Here is a 19,960-nt window from a genome sequence, read left to right as displayed (position 1 = left end):
TTTTCTTCCATCTCTAAATCTGTCAAATTTCAAAGTATTCTCAAACGGCACTATATTCAGCTAGGAGAAAGTGTTTGGTTTATTTTTCCGTTGTTGTTATTATTAACTGGTATTTAAAGAAAGATAATGTTCTGCTCATTAAATTCAACTTTCATATAAATATTAAATGAATCATCGCTAGACAAGTATTCCATTTATATGATAAACTTGTCTTAGTAATCTCTATTTTCATACAGAAAACTCTTAGCCAACCCCATTAGACAGTAAAATACCACCTCTATGAGTCACCCCAGGGAACTCGTGAAATCAAATCACTCACCATAAATATAAAAGACAGAGGCCCATCCCATGTACTGTACCAACACACCGGCCAGCGGCATGGCAATCACTGCCCCCGCGTAGGAACCTAGAACGGGAAAAGGTTGAGGGAAACTTACCAGTCGTCCTGCAAGCCCTTTCAAACCATTTAGACTTCATGTGGTCGAACTGAGGATGAATCAAACTGTGCAGGAGTCACGAGGAGGAGCAGGCAAACTCCCACTGTGCCCAACAGGGCTTCCAGGAGAGAAAGTTCACCAGGATGCCCTTTAACTTCCTCCAGACACCATGGAGGGATCAGACAAAGATGGCTCAGGCACCGTGATTTGGAATTATAAGAGAATGGAATGAAAAGATGAGAAAAATCTAAGAGAATTCTGAAAAATTCACCCAGGCACAATATTGGGTGCAGAAGACAGAAAGTGAAGGAACATACGTATCTACCTCTCAGGGCTCACAGAGCAGAAGGATTATCACCGTGGTCTTTATTTACTAAAATTTTTTTCTTCCAGCTTTATTGAGATATAATTCACCCAGGTCTTTAAAAGAGGGACTTCAAACTATGAAAGGATCATGCTTTTAGAGTCTCGATTTTTTTTTTTTTAATACCAGGAAACAGTTAAATTTCAGGATGGCAGGATGACCAGGACGGCTTCTGTCTCCATCCACCTCCTAAATATGTACATTTTTTAGTTTCTTACTTTGTAAATACCTAACCTTGTAAATACTTACCTATGTGTGGATGTTTGTCTTGTCTAGACAAGATAGTGAGGGCTAGAGGCAGTGACCTCACCTCCACTATCTCCTGCAGTTCCATGATACCTGCTGGAGAAACGTGAGCCCTGCGAACTCCCAATAAATATTAACTAAATAAAAAAAAATTACTATCTGAAATTCCCTCTGGGTATGAATGAAAAAAATTCTTGCTTCAGAAAAAGTGAGCCACAAAAGGAAATTCTGTATCCCAGAATCCAATGCTAAGAAAAACCTTCAGGAAATGGGAGCTCGGGGATCTTCCAGAGAAAGATTAAACCCCATCTTTCCAAGCTGGGCCCGACTGGTTATGAAAGGTCTGACCTGGAATCCCAAATCTCAACATCTTAATACTTGAAGAAGTCTCTCAGTCTCTCCAAATCATTTTCATTAGGTAGAAGATGGAAGTGAAATCTCTATCTCACAGGGTTGTTTTGAGGAGCAAATAAATTATTAGATGAAGATGCTCTAATTAGTGCTGCATAAACACCAACTATTATTGCTACTGTCATGTACAGAATGACGGAGCATTTTTTTTTTTTTTTTTTAACCTCAGACTTCCTCAAACGAATAAGGCAAGCATTCCAGGACGTATCAGTAGAAAGAAGAGCTGCAGGCCTAATTCCTCTGTGGATGTGGAGAAGGTGGTCTTCTTTCCTGGATCAAATACCCTGGGAGTGGGGGTGTGGGGCCTCCAGCTTAGATGATGCAAACAGGGAGGGTCGGGGGATAACAATCTATAAGATCCACTGGGTGCTTTCTGTGTGCTCTCTAGTACTGTGCTGAGTATTCTGGACCCCTGATTTTATTTAACCCTTTTTTCAACCTGGTAACATTGGTACCGGTGTCATCCCAATTTTACAAGAAGGGGAGGGGAGGGGAGGTAGATTTCCTGAGGTCACATAGGTGTGAGTGCTAGGACCCCAGGTCTGCAGGAATCCAAAGCCTTTAACCTTAACTACTTAATAATTCAGTCCTGCTTCTTCCGCTCAACCATACCCAATAATTCCTCACAGTAAGAAACATTCATTCACTGAGGAAATTTTACAGCTTGAAATTGTCCTTCCCTGTCTTTATTTATTTATTTATTTTTGCTTACGCGGGCCTCTCACTGTTGTGGCCTCTCCCCTTGCGGAGCACAGGCTCCAGACGCGCAGGCTCAGCGGCCATGGCTCACGGGCCCAGCCGCTCGGCGACACGTGGGATCTTCCCGGACCGGGGCACGAACCCGCGTCCCCTGCATCGGCAGGCGGACTCTCAACCACTGCGCCACCAGGGAAGCCCTTCCCTGTCTTTTAGATGAACTCTTCCTCATCCTTCCAGACATGGCTGAATGTAATCTCCTATCACACCCTGAGCACACCCCAACAGGGCTCTCCACCCATATTGCCCTCACTGCACCTTGATGCCTCTGTGTGGTCACCAGGGAGGACAGAGGAGGCCCTCCGATACTTGTTGCTTGGCGTGGGGAGAGGGGAGTGGTTGAACGGGGGATGGGAGAGTCCCCAGTTCTGTCCTTACTCTCCATGGGAATTTATATCTTTTTTCCCTCCCTGAGCCTCCACTATAAAATAATGGAGGTAGAAAAAGAAATCAGATTTGTGGCTATCAGAGGCAGGGGTGGGGAGATGGGAAATTAGATGAAGGCAGTCAAAAGGTACAAATTTCCAGGTATAAGATAAATAAGTCCTAGGGATGTAACATACAACACGATAAAGATAATTGACACTGCTGTATGTTGTCAAAGAAAGTTAAGAGAGTAAATCCTGAGTTCTCATCACAAGGAAAAAAAATGTTTTTCCTATTTCTTTGATGTTGTATCTGTATGAGAGGATGGACATTCACTAAACCTATGGGGGCAAACATTTCATGATGTATGTAAGTCGAATCATTATGATGAACACCTTAAAATTATGTAGTCTGCATGTCTCTTACAACTCAATAAAAGTAGGGGGAAAAAACCCAAAACAAAAATCTATGTCTTTGAATAAAACCAGTTTTACTTCTAAAAAAAATTAAAATTAATAAAAAATATAAAACAATGGATGTGACTAGATGTTTTCTAAAGACCCTTCCAACTTCAATATTTTTGAAGTGTAAGAATCAATTATCCCTAAGCCTGGGTTTACTTCTAATGACATTGTCCCTTGGCTGTTCTTTGAAACCAAGGCCACACCTTAGCTGGGAAATGTAATAAAGCCTGTGACCTTGATCAGGTAACTTTCCTTGAGAGTCAAATCATTTCTTTAATTAGCCCTTCTAGGTCTATAAAGACACTAAGAATGGGCAGTAGCTGCTAGTTATTCTTGTTTTGCTGGCAAATCAAAATGAAAAGACTTACAAATAAATCATCCAAAAACAATATCAGGGGACTTCCCTGGTGGCACAGTAGTTACGAATCCGCCTGCCAATGCAGGGGACACGGGTTCGAGCCCTGTCCAGGAAGATCCCACATGCCACAGAGCAACGAAGCCCGCGAGCCACAACTACTGAGGCTGTGCTCGAGATCCCACAAGCCACAACCACTGAAGCCTGCATGCCACAACTACTGAAGCCTGTGCACCTAGAGCCTGTGCTCTGCAACAAGAGAAGCCACCACAATGAGAAGCCCACGCACCACAAAGCAGAGTAGCCCCAGCTCACCGCAACTAGAGAAAGCCTGTGTGCAGCAATGAAGACCCAATGCAGCCAAAAATAAAATAAATAAATAAATTTAAAAAGACAATATCAATAGGTCAAGGTCAGCTGGGGCAGAATCATATTCTTCTAGAGGTGGTATAAGATCAGTAGTGGAGGTAGAGATGATCTTGAACTTCAAACAAGAGGACAGAAATACTTTCTAAGGACAAGAGAGGCTAAAGAAGTAAAGACATCTCTGCTGTGCATGCATTTCCAAACTAGGCACAAAATAGACACTTTGGGTGGATATTTCACACCAGATTCCCTGGGATCCTTTATTACTACTACTACTACTACTTAAGGAGGTAAAGAGAGAGAGACAGAGGGAGAAATAAATAAAGATATTCAGAGAAATAAAGCTTCCTCTTTAGCTAAGAAATACACATTAGCTACAGTTAGGAAAGACACGCTAGCCTGAAAAACTAAGCAGAACTAAATTCTGATCCTAATTCTACATGGGCCCGTTGTGACTTTCGTGGCCTAAGGCACTTTTGTCTTTCTTGGCCCCTTCTCCCATAAAAAATATTTGAAAATATTGGTGGCAACATGTGCTGTTCTTGTTCAAATGTTAATCAATACCTAGTAGACTCTTCTGAACATTGATTACTCTCAGAGATTCGTAGAGGGGCCAGTCCCAAAGACATGGCTTCAAATGAGGCAACCTTAGCAAGGTGAAGTTTGGAGACCCAGGAATTTAAGTCACATCACTACTTAAGAGCCATTAATTTACTTTCGGGTAAGATGGATGGTGTCCACTTCGTTTTTATCTGGAAGATAATGGCGAAAATTGATTAAACAGCTTCTATGACAATGTGTACATAGTAGTGTGTAGTGAGGAAAGTTCTGGATTAAGAACCAGGTGGTCTAAAAAAAAAAAAAAGAACCAGGTGGTCTAGATCCAGCTCTTTAACTTAGTAGCTGTGTGACCTTGGGCAAGTCGTTGGACTTTCGTTTCAGTTCAATGAAACTAAACTTTAATTTTAATTTCTTCATTTGTGAAAAGGAGTGGGGACCTTGATGATTCTATTGATATATCTTCTGTTTTCAACTTTGGAAAATATCATTTGTTGGCTAATCCTACAACCACCTCCAACCCCTTCTTTCTTACCTTTGTCTATTAAAGATGCTAGAAAAACTAGGCACTTGCTTTTCTAGCCTTCTCTGCAGTTAGTAAAGTATATGACACAATTAGAACCAAGGAAATATAAATGGAAGCCTGCTAGGGAGTTTGGGAAAGCTTTTGCTTTCCTAGTGAAAGGAACAGACATGGTTAGGACTTCTTCCCCACTTCTTTCTGCCTTTAATGTGGACTTGATACCTGGAGCTGTGACAGCCATTTTGTGAACATGAGGAACATGCATGAATGTAAAAAGTTATCACTCTGAGGATAGTGGAGTAAAAAGTCTGAATGTGCGTAGTCCCTGGATAGATCACGAAGCAGCAGGATCAGTATTAGCAACGATTTACCTTTGGACTTCTGTTATGTGAAAAAAATAAATTCTATTTAGTAGGGTCTTCACTTGAAGCCAAAGCATTCCTAAATGAAGCTTGTTATGGTTCTCATACACTTACCGCAAAAAGAAGTTGTGGCCAGTCGGCTTCTCTCCAAAGGCGGTGCCCACTTACTCCACATCCCATGGCAGGCTGGGTAGGTCACACCCTGGCAAAACAGTTGAAAATAGATTATTTGATTCAACTCCAGTTTCTTTTTGTGTTTAAAACACAGATTTTGCTTCTTTAACACTACAATTCAAAGCCTAATTTACAGATACTAAATGACATGTGTCAGCTATTTTGGCTCATGTCACAGATGCTGAAATTCAAATACTAGTTCAAACGTAAGCATGGTGGGGAATAGGGAAGGAGTCTTTATATTTCATATTATTATAGAATATCATTGTAGAAAGAGATTTCCACAACCAGCCGGTCCATCCTGTCATTTTCAAGATAGAGAACCTGAGGCTCAGAGCCATTAAGTGATTAGATTCTAGTCTTCACGGCTGCTAATATCATGTTCTTTCTACCATGTCAGTATTTTCTGAAGTGTGGTATATGCCCCTCTAGTGGGATTAAAGTCGGACTTAAGGTGCTACAACAACCTACATTTTTTATTATAATTGTTACATATATATTATAACATGCTTTAGAAATAAAATATAACTAGTACATCAAGCCCATGATATCAAAGATATTGTTGCTTATGATAGGTTCTTTTATTTTGTTTTGTTTTGTTTTGAAGTGAATTGATCTAGGGAAAATCTATAGGCAAATAATAGTATAAATCGTAGTGTGGATGTGACAAAAGTGACAAAGGTTAGAGGTGAATGACTGAGTTCGGGAAATATTTCTCTACATCAGGTATTGGCAAACTATAGCCTGATATGGCCCCACCATCTGTTTTTGTTCAGCCCTCAAGTAAAGATGGCTTTTACATTTTTAAGTGGGCAGAAAAAAAAATTGAAAGAAGAAGAATATTTCCTGGCATGTGATAATCATATGAAATGCAAATATCAGTGTCCAGAAAGTTTTACTGGAAAGTAGCCATGCCCACATGTTTACATATTGTCTCTGGCTGCTTCTGCATTACAATGGCAGAGTTGAGTCACTGTAACAGACCATAGTATGGCCAGCAAAGTGCAAAATATTTACTTTCTGGCTCTATATTATTCTACCTCCTTCATCAAGTTAAATCTCTGTGTAAGACCACACCCTTGAAAATTTACAGATTTATTAATAAGTCCATTTAAACTGTTTTAGTGGAAAGAGCCCTTGCTATGTGAACTGTAAGTTTGGGTCTTTCAGTTTCAAATTTTATTAAATGAAAAGGGGTGGATTATCCTAAGATCACTCCTGGCTCATCTGAAATTCTGCCCTCTATGAAATGGTCCTTTATTGGGTACAAATTTGGAATCATACAAGGCATTTTAATTAAAGTATTCATAATTGTAATCACAACCAGAGAGTTCAGATAGCAGGACAAGGTGGAAGATAGGAAAACTGAGTAAAGGAGGTTTTCCTCAAAAGCTGAAATTTCTAAAGGACCATGTTGTCTCCAGCAATATCAAAATGTGTTAAGAATCTCCTACCTCCACTAGACCTTGCAAAATTCTGACACACATGACACATCCGTAATGTACTCTGGCTGCAGAAGGAATGAACATGTTCAAGGTTGATGTTAAGAAGATGGCAGCTCCAAAGACCCTGAGGGACCAAAACACTGTGTTATTGGGCAGGCCCACTGATGGATGTGGCATGTTAGTTAAACAGCAGGAACAAACCTAACAGTTTATGGAAGATCACTATAGAAATTAATGGAAAGAGAAATAGATGTGTTAGGATCTGGTGTGTTCCAAGCTAGACTGTTGGGCTGCTTTGATTCCCAAGCTCCAGTCCCTGGACCAATCATGGGAAGGTTTTGGGCAGTACAGGGATGTCCTGCCTAGATAAGATCCTGAAGCTGGAGATTGACCAGCATGAGGTAAGCTTGCTGGAGACCCACCATTCTTCTTGGATCTACCCAACTGATCCATTCTGACCATTACCTCATGACTTCTGCACATTTGGGTTGTGTCTCCTGCTTCCCAATTCTGCTCTCACTTTACCAGATGGGGATACTGACTATCTGAGAAGCATGCTGCGTCCTGGGACCCGCCAAGCACAAGACAGGCTGTGTACCTGTCTTAGCCCCCAACTCTCTGCCAAGTACCGTGTGCCTTCTCCTCCCTGCCTGGACAGGAGTGTCCTGGGAAAAGAGAGCCGGCAGCATTTTCTTCCTTTCTCACACGTGTTAGTGATGCTTCAGCCCTTTTTACATGCTGCGAAATCACTTTATATGTTATTTCTTCTTAGGGCAGAAGTGTAAGTAGTAACCCCAGAGACCATAAGAACTAATATTTTATCACTTTTTAAAAAGAATACAACAGGTAAGTGACAATAAAGGACACAAACTACACAAGAACATAAGTAAATATGAGTCGTGCTTATACAAGATGACTTTCAAACTTTTTTGTCCTTGACCCATAAAACAAAATATATTTTATATTGCAACTCAACACACTGATACACACAAATGTAACCGAAACAAGTTTCAAAAACCAATACTTAAATGTGCAATGAGCTAAGATATTTTCTATTCTATTTTATTCTAGTTGATTACCTTTTCTTCTATTTCTCCCTCTTTTTTTTTAGAAAATGGTCATTGGTAAATCACGATTGATTTTATTACCACCTAATGAGTTCTGTTTTAGAGTTTGAAAAACACTGCTTTATAAAGTATACACTTCACAAAATCCACATATGTAAAGTCAATTACAATGAGAAGAGACTTGGAAATAATTAGTACACTCCTTTTCTGGTACATATACATACGACATCTCCCCCAAGTGGCCATCACTTCTGCTTGAATACCTTTAGTGACAGAGAACTTACTACTCCTTGAAGCAGCTCATTTTGTCTTGGACCCACTTTTAATTGCTCAAACACCTACCATAGAATCTCAAGGGCATTAAAGACATCTTGCAATCTAGAGACTAGCCCCTCCTACTCACATGACAAAACCTGTATGGAACAGGACGATATTAACATAGTACAGAGAATCACAGAATGTCATTGGTCAAAGGCAACTCAAACACGATCTAATCCGTTTCATTTCACAGATGAAGAAACTGAGGCCCAGAGAAAAAAGGAACCCAGTAGAGGTCACCAAGTGAGTCACTTAGGGTCCAGGAACTGTTTCTCCTGATTCGGTTGCAATTGATCTTTTTATTACATAATCATTTAAAGAATTGCAAGATAGAATAGATTAGACAAAAAAGTAAACAAAAAGAGACTCTTAAGAACAGGATCATATGAGATCAATGTCTGTGAATCACATCTTTAGGAACGGCTTCTATCTTTCATTCTGTACCCCTAAATTGAGAGCCAATTATGCAGATTTTATAACAGTACAAAGCCATATTATGATCTGTGCAGCACTCACGTTATATCAATTTATCTTACCTGTTAGCAGCAAACTTATTTGAAATGAAACCACCTGGAATTTGTGTCACAATATAGCCCCAGAAGAAAGATCCATGGATAAGGCCCACCGTCTCTGGATCCCAGTTAAATTGTGCTGTCTGGAAATGAGAAATCAGACACAGTTGTGTTTGGAAGAAAACACTTGACCATAATTATTCACTGATCATCCTACACAATAACCCCATGAGGTCTTTCCTTCCCTCCTTTATTCAAAGAATATTTTATGGAGGGCCTATTGTGTGCTTGGGATATAGGACAAAACAAAGTCCTGGCTGTCACTGACCTCAGGTTCTAGTGATAGAAAGGAGAGATTATGTACAAATTAAAAAAAAGAAAAAAATAGATATGCATGTATATGTGCATATATATGTGTGTGTACATATATACATGTATGTGTGTATATATTATATATATACATATATGTGTGTGTATATATATATATATACACACAGAATAATGATGAGTGCTAGGAAGAAAATAAAACAACTTGCAAAGAAAACAAAAAATAAATTCTAGGTCTATTAGGCTATTTACTAGGTTATTCAGATACCAATTTAGTGACAGCACAAAGGGAATGAGAGTCTTAATCTCTCGTTTCATAATGAGGATAATAAAACCTATTCTACCTCCCTATAGTATGTGTGGGGATAAACACCATGAATATTTCTAGTAGGTTATCCCTCTGCTTAGAGATTTTGCATTTAACACATTAGGATAATGCCTGGAACATAGTGTAGTCTCAATAAATGTTAGCAGCCATTATTGTTGTTATGATGATGATGATGATAACAACAAAATACCCGTCCACAACTCTGAGGTCATTGAAAATATGATTCTTGAGGGTTAGAGAGCCTTTCCTCACTTTCTTCCCCTGGCATAGTAACTCATCCTTTTCAGACTCCCTACAAATATCCCTCCTCTGAGGAAGGGCCTCAACTGCCCTGAACTGAAGTGGTCATTTTCCTAGGCTTGGTCCACAGACCTCTGTTCTTGCAGCCATGGCACTCACACTGTTCTCAAACTTGCCATTCACGTGTCCACTTCCCACATGGGGTGGCGAGTAACTCTAAGGTGGCAGCCATGTCCTTTTGACTTTATAGCCTTAGTACCTGAAACAAATGCCTGTAATGTAGAAGGGGCAAGTAAAGATTTGCCAAATGAATGAATAAACGAATGGCTTTGTAAAGCATTGATATCAAAATGCAAGATGTTCCTATTATGGAGTAAGGGTTCTTAATTATCAACATACTACATCTCATAAATTTTCTTTTTTAAAAAAATATTTATTTATTTATATATTTATTTAGGCTGCACTGGGTCTTCGTTGCAGCATGCAGGATCTTAGTTGCAGCCTGCAGGCCTCTTAGTTGCAGCATGCAAACACTTAGTTGCGGCATGCATGCGGGATCTAGTTCCCTGACCGGGGATCGAACCCAGGCCCCCTGCATTGGGAGTGTGGAGTCTTAACCACTGGACCACCAGGGATGTCCCCAACATCTCATAAATTTTCATCACAGTTTATTTTCCCACAAATTGTTATATAATAATTTGCTCATTTATTCAACATGTACCTCATGCCTCCTGTGTGCCAGGTCAGGTGATAGACAGTATAAATACAAACTCAAACAAGTATTGCCTTTGCCTTGAGGAGATCACAGTCAAGGTAACATTGGCCTGTGCTCTGTACTGTAGTTCCCACTTTGCGATTAGGAAGTTGAAGCTCAAGAGTAAAATGGGACTAACAATCATTCATTCAAACCAGCTTACCAAATTTTTATTTCATGCTACTTCATGCCACACATTGCTCTAGGCACTGGGGATACAGCAGTGAACAATGACAGCAATTGCTACTTTCACAAAGATGCCAGTGGGGATGGCAGAAAGTATACAAGTGCATACTGTGTTAGATGGTGATCAGTGATAAGAAGAAAAAAATAAAGCAGAGAAGGGGACAGAAATGTTGTGTAGGAATGAAGTAGGGTGAAATTTTAGATAGAGTGGCCAGGAAAGGCTTCAGTGAGGAGATGATTGTTGAGTAAAGTCCTAAAGGAAGAAAGGGAGCAAGGCATGCTGTTCATTATCTGAAAAGAAAGCTTTCCAGGCAGAGAAATAGCAAGTGCAAAGGCCCTGAGGTAAGGATGCGTCTTGTGTGTTAGAGGAATGGCAAGATGTCAGTAGAGCTAGAGGGTAAACGTGAGGAAGAGGATAATAGGCATTAAAATAAGAGAGGTTCAAATGATGAAGGGCCCTTTAACTCATCATAAGGACCTTGGCTTTTACTCAAAGACAGAGGGAAGCACTGAGTGAAGAGGGACCTGATTTTAAGTCACTTTCCACGTCTTTCCTCTTCTAATCCTTACAACATGTAGCGGTAACTATTATTATCTCATTTTTTATAGAAGAGGAAATTGAGGCTTAGAGAGATTAATTTACTTGCCCAAGGTCATACAACCAGTTATAAAGAGAGCCAAGACTAAGCCCTCTTACCTACTTGACCCCAAAAAACTGTATTCTTTCCATTGCTGCGGAGACTTGACTTTCTCACTGAGAAGTAGAGACTGGACTTCTTTGCCTTGAGTCACAGAATGCCCCAAGAATCCAAGGATCCAAGACAGAGGGCTCCACTTCAACCAGCAGCTAATTGTCAATCACCTGGTCCCTTGCTCATGTCTTTCTCTCTGATGAGATGGTGCTTCTGTCCATTTGAGAAATGATACCTGAAGAAGAGCACTTGTGCCTGCTGAGAACTGACTTTCATTATCTCTTGAGCCCACTACAATCATAATGGCCTCATGTCTGAACTATTATTATAAGCCAAGCACTGTGTCAGGTACTGTGTTAGGCTGAAAAAAAGGTCCCCAAACACTATATGCACAAAATCCCCAGAATCTATGAATGCTGCCTTATTCGAGAAAAGAGTTTTGCTGATGTGATAAAGTCAAGGATCTTGAGATGAGTTTTCCTGGATCATCTAGCTGGGCCCTAAATCCAATGATGTGTCCTTGTAAGAGAAAGGCAGGGGGAGATTTGAGACCTAAGAGAAGATACACAGGAAGAAGGCCATGTGAAGACGGAAGCAGAGATTGGAGTGATGCTGCCACAAGCCAAGGGACGCCTGGAGCCACCAGAAGCTGGAAAAAGCAAGGAAGGATCCTCCCCTAGAGACTTTGGAGGAAGTGTGGACCTGCTGACACTGATTCGGACTTCTGGTCTCCCCAGATATGAGAGACTAAGTTCCTATTGTTTTAAGCCACCATGTTTGTGGTAATTTGTTACAGCAGCCTTAGGAAAGTAATATAGGTATTTAATATATTGGTGCCAGATTATCTCATTTGATCTGTAAAGCAGGCCTTTTATTCCCATTTCACAATAAGGCAATGAGGATTAGCAAAGAATTGCTAGAAATGCCAGTTCCTGGCTCCCTACACATGTTTCCTTCTAAGAGGATTCTCTTCCTCCCCCAGAGCCATGGGCCTCTCCCCTGTGACTGGACACCTGAGTAGAGGGAGCCAAGGCATGGGATGGACTCAGCCCACCTGTCTCTCTCTCTCTCTCTCTAATCTGAACCCAGAGATTCTAGTTAGACAATACTGAACACTTGAATTGAAAGAAGTCCCGCTGGAGTCAGGGCCAAGTAAGTCAGCTCCCCAGCAAGGCAACGGCTCAAAGAACTTCAGCTTTGGAGGGCAGTGAGAAGCCATGGAAAAAGAAAAAAAAAAGAACTCCCCTGGTGGTCCAGTGGTTAAGAATCCGCCTTCCAATGCAGGGGACACGGGTTCGATCCCTGGTCGGGGAACTGAGATCCCACGTGCCATGGGATAACTAAGTCCATGCAACGCAACTACTGAGCCCACGTGCTCGGTAACCCACGCGGCAACTAGAGAGAAGCCCGTGGGCTGCAACAAAGAGCCTGTGTGCAGCAACTAAGACCCGAAGCAGCCAAAAATAAATAAATAAATATTTTTTTAAAAAGGAAAAGGAAAAAACAAAAACAGCAGTCCATGGAGAGACCTGGGAGAATGGAGCAGACTCAGAGAGAAGCAGATGCGAGACACTGCACAGCAAGCAAGTTGGAGACTAAGCTAAGGATTTCCTAGTTCCCATGAGGTCCAGCTCCACTCTGCCCTTCCTGGCTCCTTTTCCTCCCCACGGTAGGGTACAGCCTGGATTTTAGTCCCACCTCAGGCTGGGCTCCCCTGTCCAGGGTGCAGACTGCACAAACATACACAGCAGATTTGCTTTCTGCCCTTCACTTTTGTGAGATCCCCTATAGCCCCACTGTAATTTCCTTCTTAACTTCAGCTGGTTTCCCTGCAATTCTCTTCTTTGCAACCAGCAATCCCTGACCAAGACAGAAGGGCAGCTTGCTCAAGGTCCCAGAGCTAATAAACAACAGAGTCAAGTGTGAAACCACGCCTGGCCAATTCCAAAGCCCAATTCTTCTTAACCCTACAGGGCTCATGATTCATGAGAAGGAGTTTGGGTTTTTCCTGAGAGTAATGGGAACCAATCTCAAAGTTGCTCACACTTTAGTCATTTATTGCTCACCACATGCCAGACACTGTTCTAAGTGATTCACGTGTTTTAAAACTCATAATTATTAAACTAAAAATGATTACTCACACATCAACTAAAACTACCCTTTATACCACTAATAGAATATATGCCATTTATTTGCAAGACCTACCAATTCACACTGCTTACTTCTCTCCCTCTGCTGAAAACGAAGATTTTAAAATATCTCAGTGCAAAATACCTAGTTTTTCTCCCATAAAACCAACCAAACAAATATACCAGCCATTGAGAGCCTTTTGTAATATACTTAGTGAAATCTTTGTCCTTGGGTTGAACATGCTCAGATGATTTCTAAGCTTTGTTCTATTTGGATAAGAGAGAAATGGCCTGCTATAAATTGGAACTTCTGAAATGCTACTAAACTCCTAGTTATAAGGCCAGGGAAAATGATGTAAAGCATATTTTAGATCTTAATCAGTTTCTCTGAGACTCCAGAGGGCAAAACCATAGAAACTAGAAAGCACGCACAGCATTGTTCCTTAAGTTTATCAAAATGTGTTTTCCATATACCTCCAAGCAAATTCTGTTGACCTAGGCCTATCTTTTCAGGCAACAAACAACTGCAAACCAGCATATCATTTTGATCCGGGCCTCAGCAGACGAGTTTAATTAGCTGCCCTTGCTCACAAAAGGCGGCCAGAATGCATGTGATACACATCTGCAACCTCACTAATATACATCATTCTTTATTTTTAAAATGCATGACATGCCCCCTCACACCTCTACGGCCCTCCCTCCCCGCCTCAAAATAAACAACCAGGATATCCTTTTAAAACAGATTCAGCTGTGGCATCAAAAAGAGAATGGTTAGAAGAATCTCCGTGGTACCCTTTTCTTCTGGAAGAATAATCTCTTAGCTAAAAAGAAAAAGGAAAAAAAACAATAAAAAACCTGCCGGCCAACTAAAGACTTCTTTTTAATGAATTGAAATCAAATTTTCCGAAACCGGTGCTTGACAGAAACTGTTCCACGTAATGCTGGAACAGTTTCTGTCAAGAAACAGATGTGGCATGAAAGAAAGCATTCTGCAGTCAAGTCCAGGAAACAATGCACTCCACAGCTCCCTCTTGGAGATTCTCATAGGACACAACACAGTAAAGGCTCCCAGTTCATAAGATACCTTCTTCACAGCACAGCCTACAGAACAATGATTTCCAGACACCAGTTTGGAAAATTCTGATCTAAATGTTTCCCCAGGGCTCCCCTGGTGGGGCAGTGGTTAAGAATCTGCCTACCAATGCAGGGGACACAGGTTCAAGCCCTGGTCCGGGAAGATCCCACATGCTGTGGAGCAGCTAAATATGTGCACTGCAACTACTGAGCGTGCGCTCTAGAGCCCACGAGCCACAACTACGGAGCCTGTGAGCCACAACTACTGAGCCTGTGTGCCACATTACTGAAGCACATGCACCTAGAGACCGTGCTCTGCAACGAGAGAAGCCACCGCAATGAGAAGCCTGCACACCGCAACGAAGAGTAGCCCCCGCTCGCCGCAACTAGAGAAAGCCCCCGCACGCAGCAACGAAGACCCAACACAGCCAAAAATAAATAAAATAAATAAATTTTAAAAATAAATAAACAAATAAATGTTTCCCCGAATATGGGCAGGGACCAGAGAACTATTAGATGTCTCTCTGCAAACAGATGGATTTCCACATGCGTCACTCCTGTGTGTGTGTTCAATACAATGAAACACGTATATGTTGGGTATCCACTGGGCATACATTTTCATTTTATTTTCCCATAATTTCAATCCTTCTCTAGGCCTACCATTTAGAAAACAAACCAGATTTTATCTTTCCAGTGATTCATAAAATCAATACTATTTAAGTGACATCAGAGTGTTTAAAGCATTTAAGTGCTTATGACTACAACAGCCTTTGAACTGGGCCTTCTGCTTCCACTCACTCCAGTCCCAATCCACTGGAGATGACTGGCTGGGCAGTGATCATTCTGGAGCATGGATTTGGCCATACCACTTCTTTGCTTAAAGCCCACCCCTATCTCCCCTCATGGCTTACCAGGCTCTGCAAGACCTAACCCCACTTTACTTGCTGCCTCCTTCTCTTGACGCTCACCCCGTGCTTTACCTTTTCACTGGGGTTTCTTAACCTGGAGTCCGTGGATGGAACCATGTGGATCTACGAACTCGAATGGGGAAAAATCAGCATCTTTATTTCCACTAACTAAACTTTAGCATTTCCTGTAATTATGAATGTAGGAAACAAACCCCAGTCATTTATCAGTACCTGTGACTCTGTGACTAGTGGAAATTATAAATATGTTCATATCACATGATGGTTGTTGCTGCTATCTCAAACAATTGCTTCTCCTTCAGACTTCAAAATTACAGTAATTATTAGACCCATTGCTAGAGTTTTTCATCTGACATTTTCATAAAGAAGCCCATATGCTTCTATATCACAAATTCGATTTTTAAATATTTTGGTATCTTTATTTTATTTTATTTTTTTGCTTTATTTTTATTTATTTATTTATTTTATTTTTGGCTGCATTGGTTCTTCGATGCTGCGCGCAGGCTTTTCTCTAGTTGTGGCGAGCAGGGACTACTCTTCATTGTGATGTGCGGGCTTCTCATTGCGGTGGCTTCTCTTGTTGCACAGCACGGGCTCTATGTGAACGGGCTTCAGTAGTTGTGGCATGCGGGCTCAGTAGTTGTGGCTTGCAGGCTCTAGAGCGCAGGCTCAGTAGTTGTGGCTCAATGGCTTAGTTGCTCCATGGCATGTGGGATCTTCCCAGACCAGGGCTCGAACCCATGTCCCCTGCATTGGCAGGCAGATTCTTAACCACTGCGCCACCAGGGAAGATCGATATCTGTATTTTAAAATGATGGGTTTTGGACTTCCCTGGTGGCGCAGTTGTTGAGAGTCCGCCTGCCGACGCAGTGGACACGGGTTCGTGCCCCGGTCCGGGAAGATCCCACATGCCACAGAGCGGCTGGCCCGTGAGCCATGGCTGCTGAGCCTGCGCGTCCAGAGCCTATGCTCTGCAACGGGAGAGGCCACAACAGTGAGAGGCCCGCATAAAGCAAAAAAAACAAATAAAATGATGGGTTTCCTTTATAATCCTATGTGTTTTATTTTAAGAATTTAAAACATTAATACAGCCATGGCTGAAAGAACTCCCACCATAGACAGACACTGACCTGAATTTCCGGTTTTCCATCAACGTATATAGTGTTGTTGTTGACCATTTCCACAATGGCAACTCCAAGGTTGCACCGAATCCCAAAGGAAATGCAGAATCCCAGCCCGCTCATGATGGCAATGATGTAGCGCTTGGGGAGGCCACAGCAGTGGCAGTCACAGAGTGGGGGGCTCTGCTTGGATGTCTGCACTGGCCTTCCTTCTTCATTCAGCTCAATGTTACCTTCTTCCTCACTGGTCCCATCAATTTTCCTACAGTGGAAAAAGAGAGAAAGACCAGGATTACAGAAAAAAACAAAGTGTACTACAAAAAAAGAAAAAGTGTACCAAGAAAGAAAATAGGAAACCCAGAGTAGGATGCAGCCTGCATTTTTTAACATCATCATCATCATTATTACTAAAATAAATTATAATGGCTAAAATGACTGATATTCTGGATATCATATTCCACCCTTATAGGCATTAAGTTGTTTTAATCTCATAACCACCACATGAGGTAGATCGTGTTATCTTGTCCTTTTCTACATGAGGAAGCTAAGTTATCTATGGTGGGATGCAAGCCCAGGTCCAGAGTTTGTGTCCTCAACAATATGCTTGGGACTTCCCTGGTGATGCAGTGGTTAAGAATCCGCCTGCCAATGCAGGGGACGTGGGTTCAAGCCCTGGACTGGGAAGATCCCACATGCCGTGGAGCAACTAAGCCCGTGTGCCACAACTACTGAGCCTGTGCTCTAGAGCCCATGCACCGCAACTACTGAGCCTGAATGCCACAACTACTGAAGCCCACGCACCTACAGCCCGTGCTCAGCAACAAAGAGAAGCCATCACATTGAGAAGCTTGTGCACCACAACGAAGAGTAGCCCTCACTCACCACAACTAGAGAAAGCCCACGCACAGCAACAAAGACCCAACCCAGCCAAAAATAAATAAATAAAATAGATAAATTTATTAAAAATATATATATATGCTTTACTGAACTTCCTGCTGAAAGAGTATCCATAGACTTCATCCACATTGCATGACCCAGCTAACTATTATGTTTGACCTTAATTTTAATGTCACTTGAAGCTTGCTAAAAAGATATACAGTAGAAAATTAATGCAGATGTTTTTCTTTCTTCCTCTTTTTCTAAGTCTTAATAAAATACGAGATGGAGGTAGGGAGACACATTTTCTATCACAGCACACAACAAACTGGTTGTGTATCCTTTCTTCCTTAGGTGGTTCTTCTAAGGAGATGATTCTCTGACGATTTTTAACCAGATGGTAGGATTTCTCACTGAGTTCTATAAATTCAGATTATGGTATATCTATTACAGTAAATTTACTCTCTTCTTTAAAGAAAAGAGTAATTGGGCAAACTGAACACAATCTGTCAATTATAAAAGGAGCTGTATGCATCCTCTCACATATTGTAACCCTTCTGAGGACACCCAATTAAGTTGCAAGTCTTTGTAAAAATAAGCAAAGCTTATACGTTTTCTTGAGTATCATATTCACTAATAGCTAATACAGACCAGACTGAAACACAAATAATTTGCCCACCAATTCACAGAAGAGATAATCTTGGTAGCTTTTTATGACTCAAGCAAATGAGCTTAAAGCACATGTAGAGAGAAGCAAATGTACTGGATTTAATTCAGTTCATCAAATATTTATTGAGTGCCTACTGTGTGTCAGGCACTGTGCTGAATGTTAGGGAACAATAAAGAAGGGAACATGGTCTCTGCCCTTCTTCAGTTCTTAGGCTGTTTGGAAAGAAAGACACATACACAAGCAGCTATAATTGCTGGATGATGTAGGTTTTGTTGCAATCAAGGTGAAGAGCAATAGTAAAACAGGAAAAAGAGCTTTCATTTTCAATGTGTGAGCTCAGAGTGGTAGCTTAATAAATGTGCAAGAATATGGAAGTAATCAGAAGAGAACTTCAGCAACCTCCCTGTGTACCTATCTACCTACCTGTATTTATGCTAATTTGTTCTTCCTTTGTTCTATGGTTGTCCATGCTTCTAGCTAAGGCCAACCTCTCTCCCTGGGCACTAGATCTCATTGCCTCTCATCTACTCAAGGAAATCCCTACCCCATACTTAATCAATTATTTTTCCTCTCTACTAGATCATTCTTATTGTCTACAAATATGCTCTTATTTGTCCCACATTAAAATTTGAAGTAAAAACACTTTCTCTTTCCACTACTCCCCTATTTCTCACCTTCCTTTTATAAAAAAAAAGAAAACTTGGAAGTCACTGTCTTCACTTCCCTTTGTCCCATTCTCTCTTGGACCCACTCCAACCAGGTATCCCCCAACCTGTCCACCAAAACTGTTCTTCTTAAGGTCATCAATGCCCTCCATGTGGCTCAACCCAAAGGCTATTTTCAGTCCTCATCTATTCAACCTATCCGCATCACTTGACACTACTGATTATTCTTTCTTCCTTGACTACTTTGTTTCCTTCACAGAAACCACACTCACTTGGTGTTCCTCCTAATTCCCTGACCACTCCTTCTGTTTTATCCCTTAAGCTGATTCCCTACTTCCTCAACCTGTAAACACTTGGATACCCAGGACTCAGTTCATAGATCTCTTTTGTTTTCTATCTATACTTTCTGCCTCTGGGCTACAGATACCATGCATATGCTGACAGATCCCAATTTTCATATCTAGACTTATTTGACATCTTCTTGGACACACGATCAGCATCTCAAACTTAACATATCCAAACTGAGTTCCCCTAAAAGGAATTAATTTCCCATCCCAGGTAATGACAAGTTTGTTCCTTTGGTTGCTCAGGCAAAAAACTTGGTGACATCCTGGATGCATTTCTTCTCCAATCTATGTCCAGTCTAGGAACCAGTGTCCCTTAGTTTTAATTTTTACTCTTTTTTTTACTTAGCTGTGTGACTTTGGTCTAGTTAACCTCTCTGGGCTTCAGTTTTCTCATCTGTAACCTGAGAATTATAATAATAGTTTCTTCTTCATGGGATTGTTCTTAGGATTGCCATAAGTGAATTATTATATTAGATCATTTAGAACAGAACTTGACACATGTGAAAACTCAATACATGCCAGCTATTTTTATTACATTAATCCTCATAACCATTCAATGAGTCCACTCTGCTGGGCTGAGCATTAATGCCATTTATTGCCATTTATATTGGTGTCTAAGAGTTATTTGGATCATAAAACTGTTTATAATGTGCAGCCCCAGTGGTCATCATGAATTTCTGGCATCAGAACATATATAATTTGAATAGCATGGAAAACTGATGATCTAATATTGATACATCATTATAATAATATTAATATTCACTAAAACATGGATAATATATAACAACTACACTAATATTTGTATGAAGCAAATTCAGTTCTTTCCCTCTGCCCTTTCCTCTCCCTACACTTTCATATAATGATCTTATTCTATGGTTAGAACAGCTCAGTGAGACAGGAA

At 41.0% G+C, this 19,960-nt stretch overlaps 1 protein-coding gene across 1 annotated transcript in view; it reads right to left on the bottom strand.

The window, feature by feature from the left end:
* SLC17A8 (solute carrier family 17 member 8) overlaps window positions 1–19,960 on the bottom strand; it is a gene marked incomplete at both ends in the record, with an annotated part of 49,732 nt that overhangs the window by 15,108 nt on the left and 14,664 nt on the right. The window contains 5 exons of the mRNA XM_082666181.1: window positions 320–406; window positions 5,323–5,410; window positions 6,837–6,951; window positions 8,749–8,867; window positions 16,511–16,763. Coding sequence (XP_082522307.1) covers window positions 320–406; window positions 5,323–5,410; window positions 6,837–6,951; window positions 8,749–8,867; window positions 16,511–16,763 — 662 coding nt within the window. The remainder of the gene's footprint in view (window positions 1–319; window positions 407–5,322; window positions 5,411–6,836; window positions 6,952–8,748; window positions 8,868–16,510; window positions 16,764–19,960) is intronic.

The sequence above is a fragment of the Grampus griseus genome, assembly GCF_964374135.1.
Source record: "Grampus griseus genome assembly, chromosome: 11".
NCBI lineage: Eukaryota > Metazoa > Chordata > Mammalia > Artiodactyla > Delphinidae > Grampus > Grampus griseus.
This window is presented reverse-complemented; position numbering and strand designations above follow the sequence as displayed.